The 24460-nt window shown below is 38.5% G+C and overlaps 1 protein-coding gene across 4 annotated transcripts in view; it reads left to right on the top strand.

Moving 5' to 3' along the window:
* The window catches only part of cadm4 (cell adhesion molecule 4), a 226755-nt gene that overhangs the window by 196323 nt on the left and 5972 nt on the right, over positions 1-24460 (top strand). For 3 of the 4 annotated variants that reach the window (XM_008431150.2, XM_008431152.2, XM_008431153.2), the window contains exons 5-7: positions 1106-1196; positions 8163-8335; positions 19828-19953. In XM_008431150.2, the coding sequence (XP_008429372.1) occupies positions 1106-1196; positions 8163-8335; positions 19828-19953 (390 nt within the window). The remainder of the gene's footprint in view (positions 1-1105; positions 1197-8162; positions 8336-19827; positions 19954-24460) is intronic. The other variant, XM_008431154.2, reaches the window with a different exon arrangement.

The raw sequence follows: 24460 nt of genomic DNA, 5'->3' as shown, positions 1-24460 counted from the left end.
TATAATGCACTTTGAAGCGTCTCAAATGGTTTTACTTGGCATAAAATGAAGATTAAGAACACGGTTTTCCAATAAAATGTGCTCTGTAGTAAAAGTGGACAACTGAGGAATGAACATGTGCTTATAAGTCATCAGAACTTTTGGCTCTTCAGGATAAAAGCAACAAGTTTTCCATTTCTGTAAAAGGAAAATCTGAAACTGCACATATTTAATATTTCTGCAGTGAACATTTCTCTGCTATTTGTAGCATTTATTATATGCACATTGTTAATATCACTCTTTTTTTTTTAATGACAAAAATAATGTTACTTTCAGTTCAGTTTGATCGCAATTTAGTTACATTCTTATTTTCCTTTTGTCTGTTCGCCAAACAGCTTCCCCGCAGTTGCACATTTTGTGCACATTAAACCAAGAGAATAGACATTAGCACATTTCACCTCAATTTGCTGATCGAATGCTACCAGAGCAATATTCTGTTGCATCGTTTGTTTTCTCCTCATATCAGCATGCCTTGCAGTTCAGTGGGACTCTTATCCAGCAATATGTCCATAATTTTGCAAAGTCAAACATTCCACAGGCATGCATAAATATTTACTTTCGGCAATATGATTCACACTCAGCTAGTATCTGCATCAGCCTTTGAGAACAGTTAATTTGCCACATGTATATAGCTGTTTGTTGATGGATCCGAATGATTAATATTTATCAGGCTCCACATTCTGCATGCCGGTGGCTTCTCCAGTCACAGAGCTGGTAGTAATGGCCACTTCGTCTGTGTGGATTTGGCTTCCTGTTGCTGTGTTATTGAAGTAAACGCGGTACAGCAGCTGGTGGAGCGGTGGACTGCTTATGATAACAGGTGTCACAAACCGTAGGATTGTGGGCTCGTTGCCTAGGAAACAGATGTTAAAGATTCTTCTTCCTGCCACTTTATCACTTTTCCCTTGGTCCTCATTTTTGTTCTCGTCTCTCCCTATTTTCCTTTGTCTTTTGTTATTCCTTTTTTGTTCCACCTGAACTGTTGCTGTATTAAGGTCTGTTTTGTATAGATTTTGCTATCGCGCCTCCATGGTGACACACTCTCACTTTTTCTGTTTCTCCACAGTTGCTCCCACAGTCCGGATTGTTTCTCCTACAGGGATTTTGCGTGAGGGCGACTCGCTCAGCCTCACCTGCTCTATCACTGGGAATCCTTTGTAAGTGTCTCTGTTTGCATTGAAAGTCGTTTTCTAGAAGTATGTTTCTGAGGATATTTGCTTTGATTTACACTTTGCAACATTTACTTCAGAAAATTCTTTAAATTTCTAAGACAAAACACAGATATCCTTCACTTCACCTCCTAAATCACATGAGATGGTTACTTTTACAAAGGGCAACCTGTGCAAAAAGATTTATTGGAACATGTTTGCGAAAGATGCTTTGAGGAGAACACAGGGAAGGTTGGAAGGGACAGTATCGGCGCATAAAAAACTAACAGCATGCAAAAGGCTGGATAAAAACCCCTTTGCGCAGTGAAGTTTTACCTGCTAAGATACGGTATTTCAATTCTATTCTACCATAATTCAGCAGACAGCTGCAGAGAAACCAACACAGGGGTAAACAGCTTTAATATTGCTGAGAAGTTTACCTCTATTACCTCTTTTAGTTGTCTGTCTGTCCATCCATGGACATTCAAAGCCGCTTGTGCCAGTTTTCTTAAAGGGATAGTTTGGATCAGTTGTGCAAAAGCCATAAACCACAACATATTGACTGCACATCATTTTTCACAGAACACTGCTTTACAAAATTCTTAATAATGAAAGTAAAAACTGAATTTGCAACCACACGGTTGGTAAACCCTGCACATCAAAATTATTGCCCTTAAAAACTTACCTCACAGGTTTCTAGCGTCGTGGGGCTTCTTAATGGCTGTTAATACACTTTATACCCTGAGTTGGACAATTTTCTGTTATTTAGGCTTTTTGTGACATTTCCACACACAGTCTGGCTCAGGCAGAGAGCTTAAAAGCTTCACACTTCCACCCAAGGAAATACACACATACCAGGCAGTCCAGCATAACAAATGTATCATTTTATTTAATATTTCTTATTTATATCGCCGTGATGCTGTATATATTATATAGGCAAGTCCACTTAAAACACCATAACTCAGGCAGACGTAACGGTTTTACAGATACATAATGTTTAGTGTTTCACATTCATCACCACTATTTGTCTGCATCTAAAAGCTGAGAAACGAGATGCAATAAAACAAGGCAGTTGAGATATAAAGAGACACATGGGTTAAAGTTTGCGATCACTGATACACTTTAGCTATTCAGCAGAAAGCAAATCTTGTGTAAACTGGGTGTTTCATACTGAGACCCTGACAATTTCACAGGTCAGCTGGTGGGTTTAAGTACAGATGCTTTTCTTCTTGAGTATTTCTCAACATTGCTTGTTTGCAATGGGTTTTTTTTTATAAACAACAGAGATAGTTTACCTATATATGCTTTTTTTCTCTTAACAGCACACATGTTAAAATGTCTTAACTATGTCTTAGCAATTAATTTCTCTTTTAATAGAGAGATAGTTTAATATTTTTGAAGTGCAATTTTTTTTAAAAACGGTTTAGACCTCAATAATGTCACGGGAGCTCTGTGTTACTTAAACTTGCATTAGACAGTTTTTCATACTGGAGCTAATTATTTTTTCCCAGGGGAAATAGAGTTGGGAGGTTGTGTCCTGCCACTGATCTTCCTACGTGAAACACACACTGAAAAAGGACTATTTGAACTATTTTTGGGTGAAGAAACAGTCCGAAATACACACAGTGGAAGTAAAAATTGACTAAATCTGTTCACTTTAATGCTGTAAAGGTTTCTTTATTCTGCTTTATTTTCTTTCTGTCTGATATTTTGGTCACAAAAGCATCATAAACTTAAGGATTTATATTGTGCTGTTTTGTAATTTTTTTTATAGATTATTGTGTTTTGTTGTGCTTTGATCAGTCATTGTTTTTATGATTCTCTTTTGTGCTTTAGTCTTTGTTTTGGGGGGTTTTATGCTTCTTTTGTTTGTTTAGCTATTACTTTAATTTTTACAGATCTATGAACTCGCTATTCCCTCTCATTTGTTTCCCTCAGTTGCCTGAAGCTTCCTCCTCCCTCACAGCTGCTACACATCAGTAATCACTGGCCTGTTTTTATTATTTTTCGTTTGTTGTTTTTTTTAACCAGTAATCACCTCTCCAGTATATTTGCCCTCCAGTTTTATTCACTTCTCTTCAGATCATCCTTTGCTCTCAATGTCATGCGGTTTGCTTCTCGCTGGGTTTCCTTAAATGTTATCCCATCTTTTACCTTAATTAGTTAATCTTGGGGAGTTTTTTTTCTAGATTTGTGTAAAAAGTTTTCAAAATCCTCTGTTTATATTGTTAAAACAAGTATTAGCAGATTTTGTATGTTATGCTAAACGTTTGCTTGGTATTCACCGAAATTGTACATAGGTTGTTACTGAATTATGTATCATTTTCTAGTAAAACCAAGCACTTAATGTGCTTCTATGCAATGATTATCACTCCCTAAACTGCTCTAACCATATCCACATTATGTAGAGTAGTAGCCAACTTTGGGGCTAAGTGCTTTGCTCGGCGGCACGCCGTCATGAGGCAGGGGAAGCTGGAATTGAACCCACAACTTTCTGATTTCATAATAACCATTACTTTCACTTGAGTTACAGCAGCCACATATGTGCTCTATCACCCATTGGTACAGATTTTACAGGTAGAAGCTGTCCTTCTTACGTCCCTCTGAGTAACTTTAATAGATTCCGGGCTGCTTATAAAATATTACACCAGGATAAAAAATATTCTACCCAATTCCTGTGATAATTTAATAATTGTCAGGTTCCTCCGATCTCAAATTACTGGTTAACTATTAATGCAGGACTTCTTTGCTCTTTATTTAAGCTGACGTTTGAAATGAAAACTGAATACTTCTGAGGTTACTTCTTTCACAGAACTAAGTAGACAAGGATTGTTACAGTGAAGTTTGATTAAACTTTCCAAAGCAAAGCTAAAACTGTTCAAACTGTCATTTATTAGCATGATCAATATGATAAAGTGCCTTGGTAAACAGCAAAGAAAACTAAAGCTGTCATCAAATTATCCTCTTTGTATTCAGAAGAAGCTTCTTTGGTTTGAGTTCAATTTTGTAGCGTGAAGGACAATGGGAATTTAAGAGGTTGCTCCAAACTCTTACTATAATTAAGAATTTATTAGTGAGGGTGCGTGACTTGGATGTGTAAAACATGCACAAAATCTGATCAGTCGTTAACACTTTTCAAAGCCAACTTTGAAACAAACCTTAATTTTTTTTTCTCCCCTAGAGGGTCCATGGACTCTGTGCACTCTACAGAATGATATTGGGCCCTAAGCCGTTAAGCCTGCTCCTAGATGGTCCGTCTGTCTGTGGGCATCAGGTCCACTAAAGCTCCCCCAGTAAAGCTCCGTGCAGCCAAAGAGTGAACGCGTGTGTGTGTGTATGTGTGTATGTGTGTGTTCATGTTTTTGTGTGATGTCTTTAGTGAAATCCAACTGAGAAGACTGGCTGAAAACCGTGTTGGCCCTATCCTCTCTGAAGCTTTGTAGAGGCTGATTGGGAGCACTGTGTGTATGTATAGATGTGTGTTAGCGTGTGTTTTGGAGATCACTGGGTGGGACTTTAGGCGGCTCTGCACTCTCACCTCGATCTCATGCTTTACACACAAACACCGCACCAAGGCCACCCACATGTGTTCTTCTCCAAGTTTGTTAACCGCTTGTTAGGCAATAAGGACCAATTAAATGCCACTACATTTTGGTGAAAGGTTACAGTTAGTGTGTCTGGCATTAAGACGGGGATGCCGCCGTGTCACTTTTCTCGCTTACCTCCTTATTTGTGAATTAGCTTTAAAAGGGATTACAGAGGCCAGGGGTATGAGTGTGTGCTTATGAGTTTGAAGCTGAGAATAAGATTCTGTATTGCATATTTAGTACGAGAGAGGGCTTGCATGTGAGGGACTGAGCAAGAAGGAGGTTTAATTAGGCTTCCTGAAGGATTAGAACCCAGTTGAGTCAGGATTGTAATCTGTCCAAAGTGGCGTGAGCCATGACACCCAGCCAGAAACACACGCTGTACTCACAGAGATTTCTTCACCCGGATGTCTCTGTAATCCTCACACCTCCTGTCTGCTCTGCCTGCCTGTCTTTCATGACCAAATCATTTTGTCTGCCTGTTCCTGTCCTTCATTTTCCTCCATATCATCTCCCCTCTCTTTTTTCCCTCAGTAATATTACAGTCTTTCCTCCTGCTTTTGTCTTTTTTTTTCCACCTTGCACACCTGACACCCTTTTTCTCTCTCATCTGCCACTCTCTCCCTCCTGCTACCCGTTTCACACCGTTGCTGCTCTCTGACCATCTACCTCCTCATTATTTTTCAGGATCCAGCCCCCTGTTACCATTGGCTTCTTCTTTAAAACCCCCTCTATTCTGTCTTCTCATCTCGCTCACCCTCGCCCTCTGGGCCACTTTACCCTTCTTTGCCACCTTTCTTTTTATAGCACCCCTGCCTGTTTGTGCTGCAGTCCATTCTTTTAACTTGACTTTCTATTTTTTTCTCCGCAATACCAACACCTAAACTCTGCTGAGCTTTGTTTAAATTATTGTTTTGTTTAAAATATTCACCCATTTACTAATTTACAATTTATGCAAAATATATTGGTTTGTGTCATAAACTAGCTTTGCATTTTGAATGCAAATACTTCTCAGTCCAAATCTTTTATTGATTCAATAATTTGTCTGTGCTTGGCTTGAATAATATTACAAATGGAATCAAATCTCTTTTTAACACGTCAACATATAACAATGTGAAACAAATGCACCAACATACAGTATTTAATGCATGGACTGAAGATGTAACTATATCATAACCTTCATTAATTAAAAATTATGAACATTATCAGAAAGATGCTGTTAAATATTTCATACCAGATACGTGTTTTAGAGTTAAAGCATTTGTGCAAATAATTCAGAAACAATCACTAGGTTGAACTGTGACTTCAATGGTTTTGTTTGTTTTCTGTACACATTTTTCTAACCCTTTATATACTCTGAAATTCTCTGGTGAAGAAATGAGCCATTTATGCCACACTTCAACAGCTAAAGTTATGTGTCTGGAGAATTATTGTGCTTTGGCATTTTCAAACTAACTGAATATCAACAAAAACAAGCTACCATAATCTCTGTTAGTATGCTCAACCTGAAGATCCAGATATGGACATTAGAGATGGCATGTAAGGAGTTAGTGGGAATTTATGGCCCTTCAGACAACAAAACAAGTTAACACTTGCGCTAGCGTGCTTGGTGCATGCATTAGCATTCAGGTAGTAAATCAACATAGTAAAGTTGACAATAACTTTACTTATTATTGAAAAGTTCATTTATTTCAGAAACATGTTTCAGTCCTTTATTTTTTATTTTTTTTAACTGGAAGTATAATTTTCTACTTTCAGCAAATGAAAACATAACATTTAAGGTTAGAGTATTACATCAGCCCACTAAGAATTTTAATGCAAAAATGTTTAATATGTGCTTTAATGTTGCTTTCAAAAGGCACTTTTATTCTGACAAGCAACCCTCATCAGAATGCATTCTGATTTACTGAATATGACTGAACTCTGCAGGAAAAGAAATTAGTTCCCAATTGCTACAAGAACAAAAGGACATGTTTGTCTTTTTGTTCACAGTTTGGGAGCTCGTCCAGCTCTTGTTCTTGATGCATATTCTGGGCAAAACTTTTTCTTTTTTTCTTTTGTGGTATCCCAGAAATGTGACATGAATATTCTGCAGTGGGAGACACCTATGAATACTGCCAGCGAGGTCTGCGCTTTAGTTCCTGTGAAGTATGAAATGTCCTTGCCAGCAAGAACTTTGTTCTTTCTATTGCAGCCGCAAGTAAAATAACTAATTTCTATGCTCTTGTGCAGTATGCACTGCCCTTTGGTCATTATATCATTAGTTTGGTCAATGTGACATTACAAAATAGAAAAAGGGAATTAAAGATACCTTTCCATCACCTTCATATTGGAGATATGAACTGAACTAAAAAAAAGTTTTCAGTTCCTGATCTCACAGTCAGTCTTGTTGGTTTCAGTTTACAGTTAAACTGAAAAGCATGCATGTGTGGATGAAGTGGAAGGATTTTTCCTGTTGCACATTTAACTCCAGTATCTAAATCAGTGGTTCCCAAACTTTTTCTCCTGCGCCTGCGACCACCCGGAACCCCCCCATGGTTTCCAAACTTTTCTATTTAGAAAAGTTCTTTGCGTTTTGCTGGTTTGCTGCCACCCCTCCCTGCCCCACTGAGGGACAAGGGTGTAAGAAAATGGATTGATGGATGGGATGGATGGTTTGCTGCCATGATTCTAACAAACCTGCGTAGCTCTGCACAGCAGCAGCAGGTCTCCTTCACTGCCGCACAGGTGTAAACCCAGCGCGAGCGTCGTAGCGCTCATGTTGCGTTTAAAGGCGGCTCGAAAAAACAGGTTACCACATATTAACAACGGATTAAACAGTTTTAACTGCTGGTAAAAGTGACAGAGGACACAGATATGGGAAGTGTGGAAGCCCCTACTGTATCAAATTGACAGAGGAATAACAGAGAGTTGGCCATTCTAAGGTAAAAACCCAGCGCATACAGCGTTCATGGTTTTTTTGTTTGTTTCCATCCAGACAGCTTCATGTGCCCCCCTGCAATGGCACGGTGCCCCCACTCTAGGGGGCGCGCCCCACAGTTTGGGAACCTCTGATCTAAAGCATGTAAAAATGTGATGTAAATCCTCTCTACCCTCTACTTGATCTTCCAATTAGATGACGAAATAATTTGTCAAGCCTGAAAGGGGATTGAAATTAAGAAAATACATTCATAACTAAGTTGTATTTCCAGCCCAATGCTGGTCACTTTAATGTAAATAGTGAGGTTTAACTTTTTTTTTTTTTTACATGCAAAATTTGTGATTTTTGTCTAAAGATCAAGTTCAACATGTAGATATCAAAGTTAGCTGAGTGATTTTCTCAAATCATAATGAGCACATCCTGAATTCAGCATCATTTTTAATATTCTCACTCAATCTTTCTTCCTAGGCCAAGAGACATCCTGTGGTCCAAGATAAATGACACTTTGCCTGAGAGAGCAGAGATTTCTGGGCCTACTCTTCAGATTTCCCGTCTCAGCCAATCACACAACGGGACATATTTGTGCCAAGCCCAGAACAACTACGGTCGTGCAGCTGATCATTACACCCTGTTGGTGTACGGTGAGTATGTCAACAATTTGTTCCATTGATTTTTTTTCCTTTCCATCCCACTTTTAAGTTGTTAAGTGTTCTTAGTCATTTCATGTTCTTTGTTATATTGTTGTTTGTTTGAGATTGTTCTATTGAGTTTTTATTGATCATTTCTTCTTTCAGGCATCTTCAGAATATGGTTGTTATTGCACAGAGAAACAGACACTTTAAATCTTGATGCATTTTATTTGTCTTTAGGCTGTTTTATTTTATGAATTATATTTTATTTTTGCTCTGGTCATAGCAGATCTTCTTTGCTAAATATCCTGTGCAACTGAGTCCACACGATGTTCAGGCTGCCTCAACAAGAAAGCTTAGAAACATATTGTTTAGTATATTCTTTGTGGGTTGCTGGTTTATTATCTCCGCTGGGACTCAATTTTCTCCTCAGGGAATTTTGAAGAACTGAAATCTCTTGAGTGCAATAATTGAAGACGGCTGATTTTTTATTTATTTTTTTCTTACCAGTAAAGGTTTTGGACTAATCCTTCCATTTTTTTGTATAAAGTTTGCTTATCCTTAAAGTACCTGGATAGAGCAGTCCTTGAGTGCCCTGTTTTCCTCCTCCAGAGCAAGAAAAAAGTGAATGGTAGATGTACTTGTGTCTATAATTTGACTGCAAGTCTGGTTGTATGTGATTGAGTGTGTTTTTGTGTTGGCACCATAATGGACTGGTAACCTTGTAACCTGCCATTGGTCCAACACAAGTCTGGGATAGGCTCCAGACCTTGTGCACCAGATGGAAGATGTGTGTTTTTTTCAAAACTCACTGACACACTGGAAACAGACAACAGAGTTCAGGTTTTTTTTTGTTTTTTTTTGTTTTACATGTTTACATGATTAAATTTGGCAGAAAAGCAACAGCTAAGCATCTGTTGTGTTTAAATTCAGATCAATGCTTTTTTTTTGCATAAGTAGACGTATTGGAGAGGAGCTACAGTTAGTCAAGGAGCTTTTTGTTGTTGTTGTTGTTTAGGTGTTTCACTTAAATAAAATGATAGTGACTATATTCTTCCAGAACATATCTAATATTTTTTATAAGTCTTCCATTTGGCAAAGACTTATATATTGCAACATTAATTTCCATTGTTGAAATGGAGAAATATGTGAATAAAAAGAAACTGAGAAAGGATCAAAAATGTTTGTAAATGGATTTATCCTGTGAGGAAGAACAAGTAAGAAGAGATGCTGTCGTAGTGCAGAAGGTTGTAGACCCAACAAAATGACCTAAATGCCTTCGCTCTGTCTGTAATTTGACACAGTAAAAAATGACCACCTATATCCAAAAGATCAAACACTGAAATTCAGGGAGCAAACTCTGAAATTCTGCTCTGATCCAGACTAAAAATGTTCCACTGTCAATCAGATCCATTGCGCTCTCATTTCTCAATACATAAGTATGTCAGAAAGCCATGCCAAGGTTGTGCAGGTCTCACTTTTCTACTTATAATCATATTTACCTTGAGAATATTTACTGCATTGCATTACTGAGACTTCATCAGTCTGACAGCAGTGGCTTCTCTTGCCACATGTCATTTGGTCAAATGTCATTTCAGAATAAATCAGCTTTATTTACCAAGTTTGTTCACACAAACAATGACTTAGTCTTTGCTTCGGCTCTGCCTTCGTTTAAGACATGTAAAATATCAATATATGAAAAAGTAAGTAATTTTCTCTTTCAAGGTGAAAAATATGTTTTAAGTTATGCTGCACATGTGGTTGATGGGAAGGAAGTTAAAATCACACCAGCTGCAATCTCTCCTTCATTTGGCTCAGACACTCAGAAAAATAAAATCACAGCAGAAGCTGTGATGTGGGATGTGGGAGAACATCCAGAAGTAATATTTAGAGAGTAAGGTTGTTGACTGGATTCTTTCCTATTATCATAGTTGTTKTTTTTTTTTTTTTTTTKTTTTTTTTTTTTTTTTTTTTTTKCAGACAGTGGACTCATGAAAAGTAAAACCTATGAAAATGCTTCAGAAGAACCAATTATGTTGCATGATAAACTTCTTGCAAGACTTGCGGGCATCTCAGCAGGCTGACTGTTTACGTTTGCTCAAGGCATCTGTCATCACTTGTGTATGAGATGGGTATTGTTCCTTTGGTTGTCCTATGTTTTAAATGCAAAATCTGATTGTTTTATAATCCTGGAACAAAAAGTGTTTCCCACAGAGAGAGAGTGTTGGGCTGGTGCATAAAAATCTCTTCTTCCACTGAGTTCACCTACAATTCCTGCATAGATGACCTTTGTAGCTGTGTGGATAATAAACAGCCGCACATCCACTCAGGAATTTTAACATATTCCTGATAAAATTGTGTCTTTTTTTTATCAAATAAACTATCGCTTCTCTGTAGACAGTCAAAGGCAATGGTAGTCTCAAATACTGTCATCATCCACATATGACAGCATGTTTTTGGTTTTAAAAGTTGTGATTCAAAAATGTCTTATGTGAAGAATGAATTTTAAAATTACTTAACTAGCTGCAAAAAAATGAAAAAAGCCTGATTTTAAATTGTTTCATACTTTCAAGATGTGTAGGCTTTCTGACTTTATAATTTGATGGTATTTTCTAGCTTCATTGATAGCTAACCCAGTATGGTTGCATGGCATCATGGCTCAGTGGAAATGATAACACAGACCTCAGGAAAATCTCACACCTCTGTTTGTCAGCAGTTGCGACAAATTGGCCAACTTTCTGTCGGAGCTTGAGTTGCATCTGAAATAGCGAGGTTTTGATGAATGGTAATGTGTCAGTGCCGCACGAAACGACTGACTAAACTTTCAGTGGTGTAAGGACAACACAGGATTTTGTTTATGTGAGGACACCAATGAGGATAAACTGCAGAGTGAGCTCATCATTAGTGGCCGGTTTCTGGCTTGGTTTTGAGTTGGCCTAATTACACCAACGTTACTGTCACTCAGCAGGGCTTGCTACTTTTTGATCCAAGCTCCCCAGCCCCTGGTGGAGACTCCTGTCATTGCGCTTAGCACCTGATTTGGAGATCAGAAGCAGAAAGGGTGAATGTAGAGAACAGAGATGTATTATGGAACAATTTTGAGCTGCTTTTAGTTAGCAACCCCTCAACACCCGTAACACTAACACCACTTTTCTCTCACACGTCGATGCCCTGTATGCCATTGTACACGCTTTCAGTGACACTAATAATTACAGTTTTTTAGGGTGGCAGCAGTGGCAAGATAAAAGTGATATCCCCACCCACTAGCTTCTTGTTTTTCTTTCTCTATGCGCTTCTTAGGGGCTTGGATATTTAAGTCTTTGACGTCTACAAATGTATCTGGAGAAACATTTTCTTCTGATTTCTTGTCTTTCAAGATTTTGTCTTCTTGTCTCTGTGGTCTATCCTATTAGTGTATGATGAAATAGTATTCCATTTAAAGATTTTTGCTATTCTGGCTTTTTTTGTCACACTTTTGATGATCAGTTTTAAGCAGAAACAAAGACAACCTAATAATTATTTAATTTATTAGGAGAAGAAAAATGATCCCAACATACTTGACCCTAGCAAAAATGTTACTCCCCCACCCAAAAAACTAAACATTATGCTCTAATCTACACAATTTTTCTGCTGTAGGACCTGGAAATCTTGCAATTGCTAATAGAGAGTTAAATTTTGATCTAATGCAAAAGGAGATTGTCTGGCTATAAATTCATAATCTTGAACTCAACCACACATAGATTATGCAGTAGGACTATGATGAAAGCATGCTAGAAAATCTACTGAACTGCTCTAAAATAATAATAATAATAATAATAATAATAATAATAATAATAATAATAATAATAATAATAATAATAATAATAAAAAAATAAAGGCTGCACAATGGTTTGGTCAAAGTTCTTTCACTCTTCACAAACAATTCCACAAAAATTCCTCCACAATGCAAATGATTCATTACCATTTATGGGTGGCATAACTAAATATTAGGTTGGGGGCTTTCACTTTTGCACATAAGACGTGGTTCAATTTGTGAACTTTCTTCTCTTAATAAATGAAATAATCATTTGAAAACAATCTATTTTCCAGTCCATCAGGGGGGAACACAGGGACATTCAAGACTAATAACCATGCACACGCACACACACACACACACACACACACACACACGCTCACACTCATACCTACGGCCAGTTTAGCATAACCAATTAGCTATAGCCTGTTTATGGACTATGAGAGGAATCTGGAGTACATGGCAAGAACTTGTGTATGTATAGGGAAAACATGCAAAAAGACAAATTGCAGATTTGAAAGCAGGATCTTCTTGCTGTATGCTTCCATTTGAAAGCAGTTTTTATATTTACTCAGGTTATCTTTGTCTTGTAATAAAACGAGTTAGATGATGTATAACATGCCAGTGTGATTAAAAACTGAGAAAATAAATATACAGATACATTTTTACAGCACTGGACTAATTCTTAATAATTTATGTTATGCTAGAGATCTGCATTTGTTTTAAAAATGAGCACAGACACCCGCTTTAAAACAAACTCAGCTTCTCTGTGCACAGCAGCTTTACAGCAATCAGCTTCTTAAACCCGCACGCTGTCGCTTTGTATCAGCAGTGGTGTTACTGTTCTTAGCAAAAAGTATGAACTCACTGAGCGAGCAGATTGTTTCACTTCAAACCTCTATCTGAAAGAGATCAGGGCTGTTGCCGCACGTCATTATATTAAACACTGCTCTTACGTTTTGAACAAATGTCACAGTGGATAATGAGGCAAACATGGTGTTAATTCTTTCTTTTGAAATACGATATGATCCCTCTTTACATTCAGCTTTTAAAGTTTCCAGAGATGTATGTGTGTGTGTGTGTGTCTTTTGAAATGCTCTATAAAACTGGAGTGTTGCATAAGCTATACATCTCTGTCAGTGCAAATAATCCACCATGGATGATTTAATAAGGTGTTAGAGAAATGCCTCTGGGAATTAAATGAAGCTCATCAGTCAATATGGAAAATAAATATCGTTCTGTGCTGTAAAATATGTTAAGATGATTCATAACTCCAGCACCTACCCAGAGTGTGCTCTCTTTTTTTCACCTTCAACACCCACGTTGTTAGATTCATGTGTTTTTTTTTTTTTATTATTATTATTTCTTTTAAATTGTGAATATCACTCTTTATGGCAAAAATCTTCCCTTATTCTTAATTATTGTTGTCAGAAAAAAAGATAAAGCTTTTTATGTTGATTTTTTTTTCAGTCTTTCTTCTACAACCGTTCTCTCTCTCCTGTCTGCTTCACTGCACACGCTCAAGCTCTCCATATGTTTTTCCTCAATATCTAGCCTCCTTTATGCTCTACTCACTGTTCTCACCTCTTTTGCACCTCCTGTTCAACCTCCTCCTTCTCTCCTCACTTCTCCAAAACCACCACTGTTTCTCACCTTGCCACCCATTTGCCCCCTATTATATGTCCATCTGCACTTCAGTTTCTTTATGCGAGAGGGTGAAGCATAAGCGTTGAGGTGTGAGGAGTTGGGAAAGAGCGGATGATGGGAATAGTGAGCGAGGCACAAAGTGATGAAGAGAGCAAAGAAAAGAGTGAAAGTTATAGAGGAAGGACGATGGAGGTCGAAGGCAGGTTAGAATTCAGTAGCTTGGCTTGTCAGATAAACTAAATGTCAGTTCGCTTGGCTCCCGGTCTTCCCAGAGGGAATCCCACAGTGCACTGGGGAAGGAGGTGAACGCAAAGAGGGAGCGCTGGAAGATATGAAATGAGTCAGCGGAAAATAAAGAGGTTCAAAATAAAAAACAAATGGCTCGCATAGAGAGTTATTTTCCACCAAAAACTCAGGTAAAAGTCAGTTGATGCAGGTGTGTTGGTCTCTTTATGAAGGGAGACCAACTTGATGCTTGTGAAGGTAGAAACTCTCCTGGGGAAAAAAAATATTGCATTTTTCTTTTGTTGGTTGTTTCATTCCTTTGCTGCCATTGTGAAGTGATAAACTGAATTTTTCAAGTGAATATGTTGCCTTCCAGTTGTATTCACACCTTAAAACCACAAACTGTTTATTTGGATAGATTTGTAATACATGAACAGAAAGTAGAGAATAGGAATGAAGTGAAAGGGATATTATTTTTAAAAAAAAGTGCCGTATCACCACCTTCCCAGAATAAAGGCCCAAGTCATTTTTCTGCCAAAAATGATTTTGGAAAAGAATAAAAACACCATCTCTTTTTTGTCAAAAGATGATTCAGGCAAAAAAATTCAATCCTTTTAGGCCAAAAATGACTTAGACCATTATTTTAGGAAGATGATGATGTGTGGTAGCATTGAATCCTCACAATACATATGCAGCATCCCCTTGCTCAGACTCGGTTTGATTACCTGGAGAGCATCTGTGAATTTTAATTTCTTAGTTGGATATCAATCTGGACTTTGACTCAATCATTTTAGCACATGAATATGCTTTGATTTAAACCGTTTCAGCTCCGGCTGTATGTTTACTGGCCTTATCTCTACTCCGATTTCAAGTGTTTTCCAGCCATTATTCGCTCCATCCCATTTTCCCTGTCCCTGCTGATGAAAAGCATCCCCACAGCACGATGCTGCCCCTTGGAGGTTGTGTGTAGCGTGTTGGTATTCCTTTCAGGAGGGGATTTGCACATAGGCCAAACACTTTTCTTTTTTCTTGCACATGTTGTTCTGTCCCCTACTTTGCTTGTGCCAAACTGACAACAGATTCTTCCATCTGAGCTGTGCAGCCTGGCCGGCGTTATCTTGGCTGCTTCTTTGATTAATGTTCTCCTAGTCTGGCCTGTCAGCGTACAGTCTTGTCCTGGTACCTTGCAGCTGTTGCCAAACTTTTTTACATTATCAGAATATGAATGATTCCTGGTGAGATGCCCAAATCTTTGGATTTTGTTACTTAACCCTGTTTGAAAATGCTTCACAACTTTAGTCCTGGCATATCTGGTGTGTTCACTGATGTTGTCGAAAAGTTTAGAGATCATCTGGTTAGGCTGAGTTTTATTCAGGGGAATAAGAAGAAATTGGACTGAATTCAAACATACTGCAAGTTTTTCAGATTTTTACTCGTAAGCACATTTCAATTTTCTCCCACTTTATGTATTACTTTGTGTTGGTCTAGCCCATGAAGTCCCGATAAAATATATTGAAGTTTGTGGTTGTAATATGACATGAGGTGAAAAAGTCCAAGACGTATTACTTTTTTGCAGAACACTGTAGATAAAAGTCCACAATCCTGCTAAGGTCCACAGGGTCGCCTTACGTAATTTAACTGAGCTGCAGCCCTGAGATGAATTGCCAAGCCAGTAAAACCAATTAGGATTGAATTGCAGACCATTGGAGAAATGCATGAAGACAGACTGAGAGAGAACGATAGGAATCTTTTACATAAAAAGTACGCTTACATACATGGATAGACATCTGAAAACCAGCAGGGAGAAGGGAACAGAGAGAACTGGAGGACTAATAATTTTCTTCTAAGATTCTTTGAAAACAGAATGGGATGACAGGAAGATGAAAAGGACAGGTAGCGTTGATAGAGAGGTGAACAGGGATTAGTCGGTGTCTTCTTGACTGTTGTAATGAGCTGTCAAGATGATCGGAATAAAAAGAAAAAAAAACACAGACCTACGTTTAATGAAGTGAGACTTTTAAAAGTGCACAGAATGAGAGGAGAGACCAAAAAGGTTGGAGGCTAGTGACAGACGGAGCCAGACTCTGAGATAACTCAGAGACAGGTTTGTCTCCAGCTCTGCCTCCTTCCACACATGACTATGCACCTGACCGCACAGTAAATTTTGAATGAGCCTTCAGTTGAACAGCGTTGGCCTCCTTGCCCTCAGCCATGGACCTTCCACCAATATCTAACACTCAGCTCACTGATAGACAACTGGATAGACAAAAACCGCTCCGGGCAAGGCCCTTATAATCATGAAAGCTGAACATGAAAGAATCCATGCTGGTGATGCAGTCTCCTCAGGCGCACCACTGCAAGAATGAGATACAAGCAGCAACGTCATTATCGCAAGTGCTGCCTCACCCATCCCTGGAAATAACGTGGGCTGCGTGTCTGATTGGCAGGCGTATAGTGTTAATGAATAACAATATGATGTGGAGGGGGAAAAAAAGGGATGCTATCGGCCAAGAGAACGACAGCTGTACGGCATTCTCCTTAATTAAGCTGAAGAGCGGCGGCGAGGGAATGTAGCCACGGAGGAAAGAAACTAGAGAAGCCAGATGAGGCGGCCAAATGAAGTCTAGCGAAAGCATGGGGTGCAAATGAGGGGCTAGGTTACGGCTGATTGGGAAGAACAAAGAGGAAGTATTAGATTGTAGAGAAAAAAAAACACAAGAAAAAGTTAAACAAAGTGAGTAAATTAAGGTAAGACATTAATCATTTTGCAGTTAATTAGAGCAGCGATCCCAGCTATTATAATATTCATCCCAAAGGCTCAAGGCACACAGAAACATGGAGCACTTTGGCTCCGCATTGAGGCTTACGGTGCCAAACAAAGCTTTGGCTTCTTCAGAAATTTCTTCTGTTTTCGCTTATTTTTTTTTGTAAACATTTTAAATCATCAAACAAATCTTAATACCAGACAAATATTACTTAAATTTAAAAAAGGAGCTTAAATTATACTTTAAGAAGGTAAAAATGACTTGTTCCTCCCTTTGCAACATCAAGAATTTGCAATAATTAGCCATAGGTTTTTGTTGTAATTCAGCCAGACTGGAGGATGTTCAACCATAAACATTGTGTTTAAGCTCCTGCCGCTGTTTCATTCGGATTTAAGTAAACATCTACTAGATCACTCCAAAACCTTAACTGTATATATTTTCTTCCTTTTGGAGCCACTCAAAGGTGAATGTCCCGGTTTGCCTTTCATTATTTTACTGCTGCATTGAGTGTTTTTGCTCAATTCATTCATTTAAATACTGATTTCTGTGTTTACTCGGGTTATGCTTTTTTTGTTGATACATTTTGGTAATACAAAACATAATGTAGTTTGACAAAACAGAAGAAAAAGAAGCCAGACTTTTCCACAGCTCTGTGGATGGAGTTTGGTAATTTCTCTTTAAATAGATTTTTTTTTTCCTACACTCTTTTGCTTAGTCTTTTTATAGAATGCATCACACACTTATTTCAAAGGGAGAAAGATGCAGGCATGCCTTGAAGTAAGGAGAAAAAACAAAGCAGGAGGCAGGGAAGTATAGTGCTGACATAAGAAGAGTGCAAAAAGAGATTGATGATCTCAGGGCCAGTGGGAGAAATAGGGAGAAGAGACAGAGGAATACTTACCAATAAATTACTTCTGAGCAGAAAGGGCAGCATCTCTGTGTGTGTATGTTGGGGGGGGGGAAGCAATTACGCATTGTTGTGTAAGCATATGTGCTCATCTAGCATGAATGACCGTGCATGTGTGAGAGCCAAAACCTTTGAAAACAAGCTCTGCTTCGCACGTTGCAGTTAGTTTTCAAGTTACTTTGATGAAGACAGATTTTTCTGACTTCAAAAGTGCCGAGAACCGTGCGCTCATAAACACGAACACACACTCACCTACCTATTCAGTTCCCTCGTACTTCTTGTCAGCCATTATTTTTCGTTTAACAGCAATATGAACTTGTCTCTTTCTACCTCTCCATTTGCCATTGTGTTTTTACCATTGATTTGGAGGATGGTGTCAGGATCCAAGCTATTGTTCAGCATCAAATGAGACAGTTCCCCCGCATGGCGCTGCTCCAACGAGTGTGCATCTGTCAGACTTTCACTGCTTCCACCGAAGCTTGGAAAATGTGTCATTGGTCACAAATTCATTCCTGATTTACTCCAATTGACTTGAAGATGAATACCAGTCTGCCAGGTAGATTTTCATCAACCTTTTAAAGCTCGTCTTTTCTATTGTAAACTTCTGCTTTGAACCCATTCAGATAGTTGAAGGGATTAATCACGTTTAAGAATTGTACTATTTTAGACGGAGAATTCTGCATCACTTTGTAAATTCACGTGATTGTATCTCATTAATTGGAGGAAGTGGGATAACAGTGGCTTTACAAGAGCTGGATAAGGCACTGATTTGACAAAAGGGCATGGAAAATACTCAGAGAGAGTAAAAACTGACAGGAATCGATCTGGTGTATTCCCCATATATCAGCTGGATGGTGCGAAGTAACAAAGCTTGATATTTTGGACCAAAACTCTCTTTGTTTGACACAACATGGCACATCATCAAAAGAACACCATGCTTGCATTGAAACATGGTAATAGTGCCATCGTACTTACTGAGGTTAGATCTCTGTAGTTGTGACTTGGATTTATTTCAAAGTGAATGAAAATTCAGAAATCTTTAAAATGCCTCTCTGTTGTGACCCAAAACGTTGAAAAGCCAGAGCTGACACCTTTTCAAAGGGGGTTCCACTTGACTGCCCTGCAAAGCTGTAAAAAGATTATTTCTTCCCTGAAATACAGCAAACTTTGTTTTGTTGCAGCTTAGGAAATGAAAAAGAAAACTTCTTTGCAATTCATAATCTTATTTTAGAGTGACTTTATTAGTTATACAGTGAAAGTCAAAGGTATACATGCCTCTGGTAAATCACCAAGTTTCTGTGGTGCAAGAAGAAAAACAAGACCCTTATAAATCATTCCAAAACTTTTATTCAGTCCTCCTGAGATCAGACCTGCGATCAATTACAGTAAATCTAATTATCCTGAAGTAATGTTTTGCTGCCCCATGAGGACTTTCCTGACAATTACTCATTTGCATCGTTTAACAAAGCTTTTCAGAGAGGTTAAAAAGGTTAAGGATGAAAACGAGCTAACTGTACAGAGCTACCAGTCAAGAGAAGGGCACAAAAATGCCCAGGATTATTTATTTATCATGGTACAGCGATGCCAGTCATAAATAATTGAAGATAATATGAGACAGCAGCCGCATTACAAAAACTGGATGGGTTTTTTTTTTTTTCCAAATTGATGAGACAGGAGAGGAGCTGGTCCAAGAGGCTGTCCTCACAATTTGATTGATTTTTACAAATTTTTTCAAGGCAGAGTGGGCAAATATGCCCGGACAATATTTGGTATATTAATAAGATTCATACGAAAGCTGAATCCTGAAATCGATCACAAGGTTTATCAACAAGGCTTTTAAGGTTTTGACCACTTATCACAACAGTTTCATTTGGGTTTTACTGGAGAAAAAAAACGTTGCATAAAAGATGTTCAGGTTTTGGGAATCTGCTTTATATTCTGTACATGTCTCTGATGTTGCTTGTTCATCTGTAATTTTGTCTGTCTCCCAAAACTGACAGAAGATCACCCCTTAACTCAATTAATATTTACATTCAGCAAATCGCCTGCCATGTATTATGTGCTGTGTAAATGTAGAACCTATGTCTGTGTTTTGTAGTTTCCCTGCATGCCGTAGATAATAGTGTTTGTGTGCGTCTGTGCCATTCCATTCCCTGTCTGTCTGTAGAAAATGTGTCAGTCACTACCATGGCCCCTACCACTCCACCCACCCAACCTACTACCACAAAACCTACTACCACCCCTCCCACCACCTCTCTCCTCGAGCCAGAAAGCCGCTTACTGGACCCAGAAGGTAAACCATGCACACACACTTTCTCCTCCCACCTCTGCTACCCTCAAAGCAAGATTGCAAAGAGAATGCTGTAACCTGCAAGAAGATCAAATTCATGTATTAATATTATGGGGGGGTTTTTTATCAACAAAAACTTGATAATGATGCAAAGGTTAAATAACATGTATATATTGCAACGTAATATGTAATGCTCTGGTTTAGCTCCTTAATTAATGAAAGACTGTGACGAACCAAATTGATTTATCGAACTTATTATTCCTTTGAAAAGTATTCATACCTTGGTTCCAAAAAACGTGAGCATTTTAGTGGAATTTTATGATAGACAAACAGAAAGTACTGCATAATTGACAAGTGCAAGGAAAATTATGTTTTTTTTTATTTACACACCATTTGTAAATATATCAGGCATTTATATTAAGCTCCTTTTTTCTCTGATAACCCTAAATAATGTATTTGCTGTGTTTAATTTAATTACAATATGGATACGACTGTCCTGTAAAGATGTTTGTTCAAATGATCTCCGATGAGCATTTGAAATGGCCGTCCATTAATCTGACTGAGCTTGAGTTATTAAGAAAAGAATAGATCAATTGTAGAAACCTGGCAAACACTCTGAAAGTCTTGTTTCTGTTACTGCAAAAACGGTATTGGCTGAAAACAAATGCATGACACAACTTATAGAATTGTACCCATAAAAATATTGAAAGGCTTTAATAATTTTTCCCTCCACTTCCAAATTATGCATGACTTTGTATTGGAATAGTGAAAAAGTTAAAGCGGCATGAATATATTGGCTAGGCACTGCAAAGTTTTTCAGTAAAAAGGCTAAGATGATTTGGCATTTAACATCATCAACAGAAAATCAATGTTTGAAAACAAATATGATTCAAAACTGTTGCCTTCTTCCGTGTTGCAATATCCATTCAGTACTCCAGTTTATACTTCAAGAAGTTGCAGTTCTTTAATTCTTGTGTTTATTTGTGTTTTCAAGAGCAAACCGTTTTATTTAAAAAAAAAAACTGGTTGTGGCTACTTAGCTAAAATTACTTCCTCCAATTCATCGCTCACATAATTCTGTTAGCTGTGACCATCTTGGCACTGTGCTTTTAATTTTGAAATTCGCTCACTCGAAGTCTAATTAACTGAATTCATGGTGTAATTTGTTTGCTGGCACATTTAACACTCCATGTGTGAGCGCGTATATTGTTGCCATTACTGCTCCGTGGTGGGGAGAATGAAAGTATAAATCAATTTTACCAAACGGACTCCTTGAAAGTCCAAAGTCATTTCTTATTAACAAAGTATTTTCAGTGATAATGGAGACATGAGTAACGCTGCTCTCTGCATGCAGATTAAAATGGCAAAAAAATACAGAAGTAGGGATAATGCTGTTGTGGCCCCAGCCTCCTCCATTATTCTCGTGACCCGTCTCTTGCAGGTTACGGCTTCTCTTGCCCTCCGTCTCTCTCTTTGTCGTCTCCTGCTCAGCTTCTGGTGCCGCCCTCCTCGCCACCAATTTCGCCGCTCTCCGGTGGCCTCTTCCCACACTTGCATCTGCCTCCACACACGCACACATTTTTTCTTTTTTGCCTCGACCTTCCTCGACCCTCTATTTGCATTAGTACGTGTGCCTCTGTAAGCTCAGATATGCGCCACGCGCAGCGATCACCTTCTCTGGTTCCTTATCGCCGGCTGTTTGATGCCTCCCTGCTAACAAACACATCGCCCAGTCAGCGTTTGTGTTTGCGAGTCTGTGATGTTCGGCTGGTTTTTCTGCCGCTTGGTGGGTACTGTTAATGAATCTGCGTGAAGAGCTTAGAGACTGACATAGGCCTCCAGAGGACTAGAGCAATATATTTATCTGCACACACGCACGTACACGCATAAACACACACAAACGTGCAGAGTGAAAAGCAGGGGTGTGAAAGTGGGGATCCAGGTGGTCTTTTTGATCACATTTTGCCAGAAAAGTGCAGCACAGCAGGTCTAAGAAACCCACCCCGCCATCACTTTAGTATCCTAAATGCGTAACTTCAAAATCTCCACCGGTTTTCAATTCTTTCCATCTAAAGGATCTACTTATCTCATAAATGCTCTTCCACAAAGACATGCTCGCTGTAATCTCCTCTTTCTTTTTTTCCACATCTTCAGCTTATCTGTCTGCTCTGTTACTTAAAAGGAGAGACGAGGCACAGGGAGCAGGATCAACCCTCTTGTTCTCTCTTTTTGCCTCTGTCATCTTCTGTGGCAGGTGGAGGATGTTCACCTGCGGCATGCGAGGAGATGCAGTAAAAAACAAAAGAAAAAAAAAACGTCTTAAGAAAAGCTGTAAAGAAAGAACACTTTGGCGGATGTTTAGTCAACGTTGGTGCATCTTCCATGGGGCTCCTCGGAGAAACAGCACGATTTTCAATAACGTCAGTCATTTCCTGTGGAGCTCTGGGCTGCAGCAGATTAAGAACAGGTTGGCATGGGGGGAATGAGGTGCACTTTAGTGCTTGGTTCTTTCTGCTCCTGTGAAATATTGCTTTGGCCAACTGCTCTGTCTTAATGCATTTGAATCCCATGCGTCATGTTGCTGCAGATGCATTCATTTTGATAATACACGCATCTGTCAATACGTGATCATGCACTTAATCAGTTTATTACAGCGCCTTGGGAGAGCCCAAGGAATACATATACAAGAATGAGCTTTCTTTTCTTCATTTTTCTCCTCCATCAATCTCTCCTTCTCCTTTTGATCTGCGTGTTAGCACTTTATTAATGATTCATGTTTTAATTCTGTCCAATGGAAGTCTAAGGATCCTGAATCAATAACTGCCTTGCCTTCTGTTGGGCTCCCCAGCAACACATCAAAAGGTTTTTGTTATTGTCAGCGCCTCAGCTGTCCGGACTCCACGGACATGTATATTTCATCTCGAATGCAATCTTAAGCTTCTTTTTTTTTTCCTTTATGCATGCTGCTTTTGTTGTTGCCGCACAGTCGTTGTTGTTGAAGCTGTGCAGTCCACACAAGTATATTAAGCGAAACTAACAATTTAGCCGCAGGTTCCTTATTTAGCTAACGAGTCCTGATCATCCCAATATCTCAGGGCTCGACTTTCCTTCAGAGGACTAATTGAATGTTACAGCCCATTAACTGCAAGTTCTTACCTGTTATCTTTTCCATAGAGATGACTGAAAAGCCTCTCCCCGTTCTATGAGGCTAACTCTGGTGTCCTGATTGATTTTAACCCATCAAAAATGGAGTTTATTGCAAATAATGCAGGGAACCTACTGGAAGTGAAAAAACATATGCAAGATGTAGTTTATTCTCTTTTGTGTCTGAATCCAGCTGGTTTGCTTCTGGCTGAAGACAAAATGTGTGATTTGAACATAATATGAATTCAAAATTAACGTTCAAAATCAAGAGCCAGTTACAGAAAACATCCAAACCAACCTGTGTACGAGTATGTTTACCTAAATTGCTATGTTGTGAATAATCAACCACATTATTTTGTTTAGTTTCCCCAACCAGGCCAGATAACTGCCTGATCTGCACAACAAACAAATCACATAAATCATACACTGATGTAATGATGAGATGAAAAATAAACTGACTGATGTCGATCAGTCTGGAGTTAGAGTTCTTTCCCGAGGCTTCTGTAAATCCTAGTCAAACCTGTTATGGAACAGTTTGCTACAGAAACTTTAAAGTGTGACAAAAAAAGAGTAAAATCTGTTTAAATTGGACAGGGGAGAAAATATTTTTTCACATCACAAACGTGCGTATGTGACAAAACAATGGGCTAATTTAGAAATTAAAGGTAATTATTTTACTCTTTTATCTGAGATAACCAGTACTCCCACCCATTAATTGCACTGCGTTCTTCTGATAACACTGAGTGATAAAGACTGCAACACACTGACGGCGTTCAAACTTTCTTCTCTTTTTCTTTATTGAACTGTGTTTTACTTTGAAGCAGTTTCTGAAGTTACTATAAGGTGTTTTTAGACTTACAGTGTTACATGCTTGTGTTTTCATTTTTATCTAAAAATGGTCACGGGTTTTTCAAGCCTTTTATCTCCTCTAGTTCATTCTGGGTTGAGTTTTTTTTTTTTTTTTTTTTTTTTTGAAGGTTGCACTACATGGATTCTAAACACACTTAAAGTTTCCATCACTCAAACTGTATTGTTCTCCTGACAGGTGCTTGGAAGAAGTCTTTGTAGAGGCTGACTACCTTATTTCTATATTCACTCTTCTCATTTTTCCTTTTTCTCACTCATCCAGATTGTCTGGCATTCTGTGCAGTGGGGGGTGATGAAGGGTGATAATGCAAGTTGGGTGGGAGATATCGAATTTTCTTTTCTCACGTCTTGCTCCTGGTACCCCCTCCCATGCTAACGTTTTAACGGGCTTTCTTTGTCCTCCCCTTTATGTCCTGCTTTCATTTTGATCCATCTATTTCTTTGTCTCAGTTTCTTTGCCTGGAGTCCTCTGTTTCTTCCATTTATCTGCATACGTCCC

The sequence above is a fragment of the Poecilia reticulata genome, linkage group LG16, assembly GCF_000633615.1.
Source record: "Poecilia reticulata strain Guanapo linkage group LG16, Guppy_female_1.0+MT, whole genome shotgun sequence".
NCBI classification, from domain to species: domain Eukaryota; kingdom Metazoa; phylum Chordata; class Actinopteri; order Cyprinodontiformes; family Poeciliidae; genus Poecilia; species Poecilia reticulata.
Note: the sequence above shows the minus strand (reverse complement) of the source record. Positions and strands in the feature narration are given on the sequence as shown.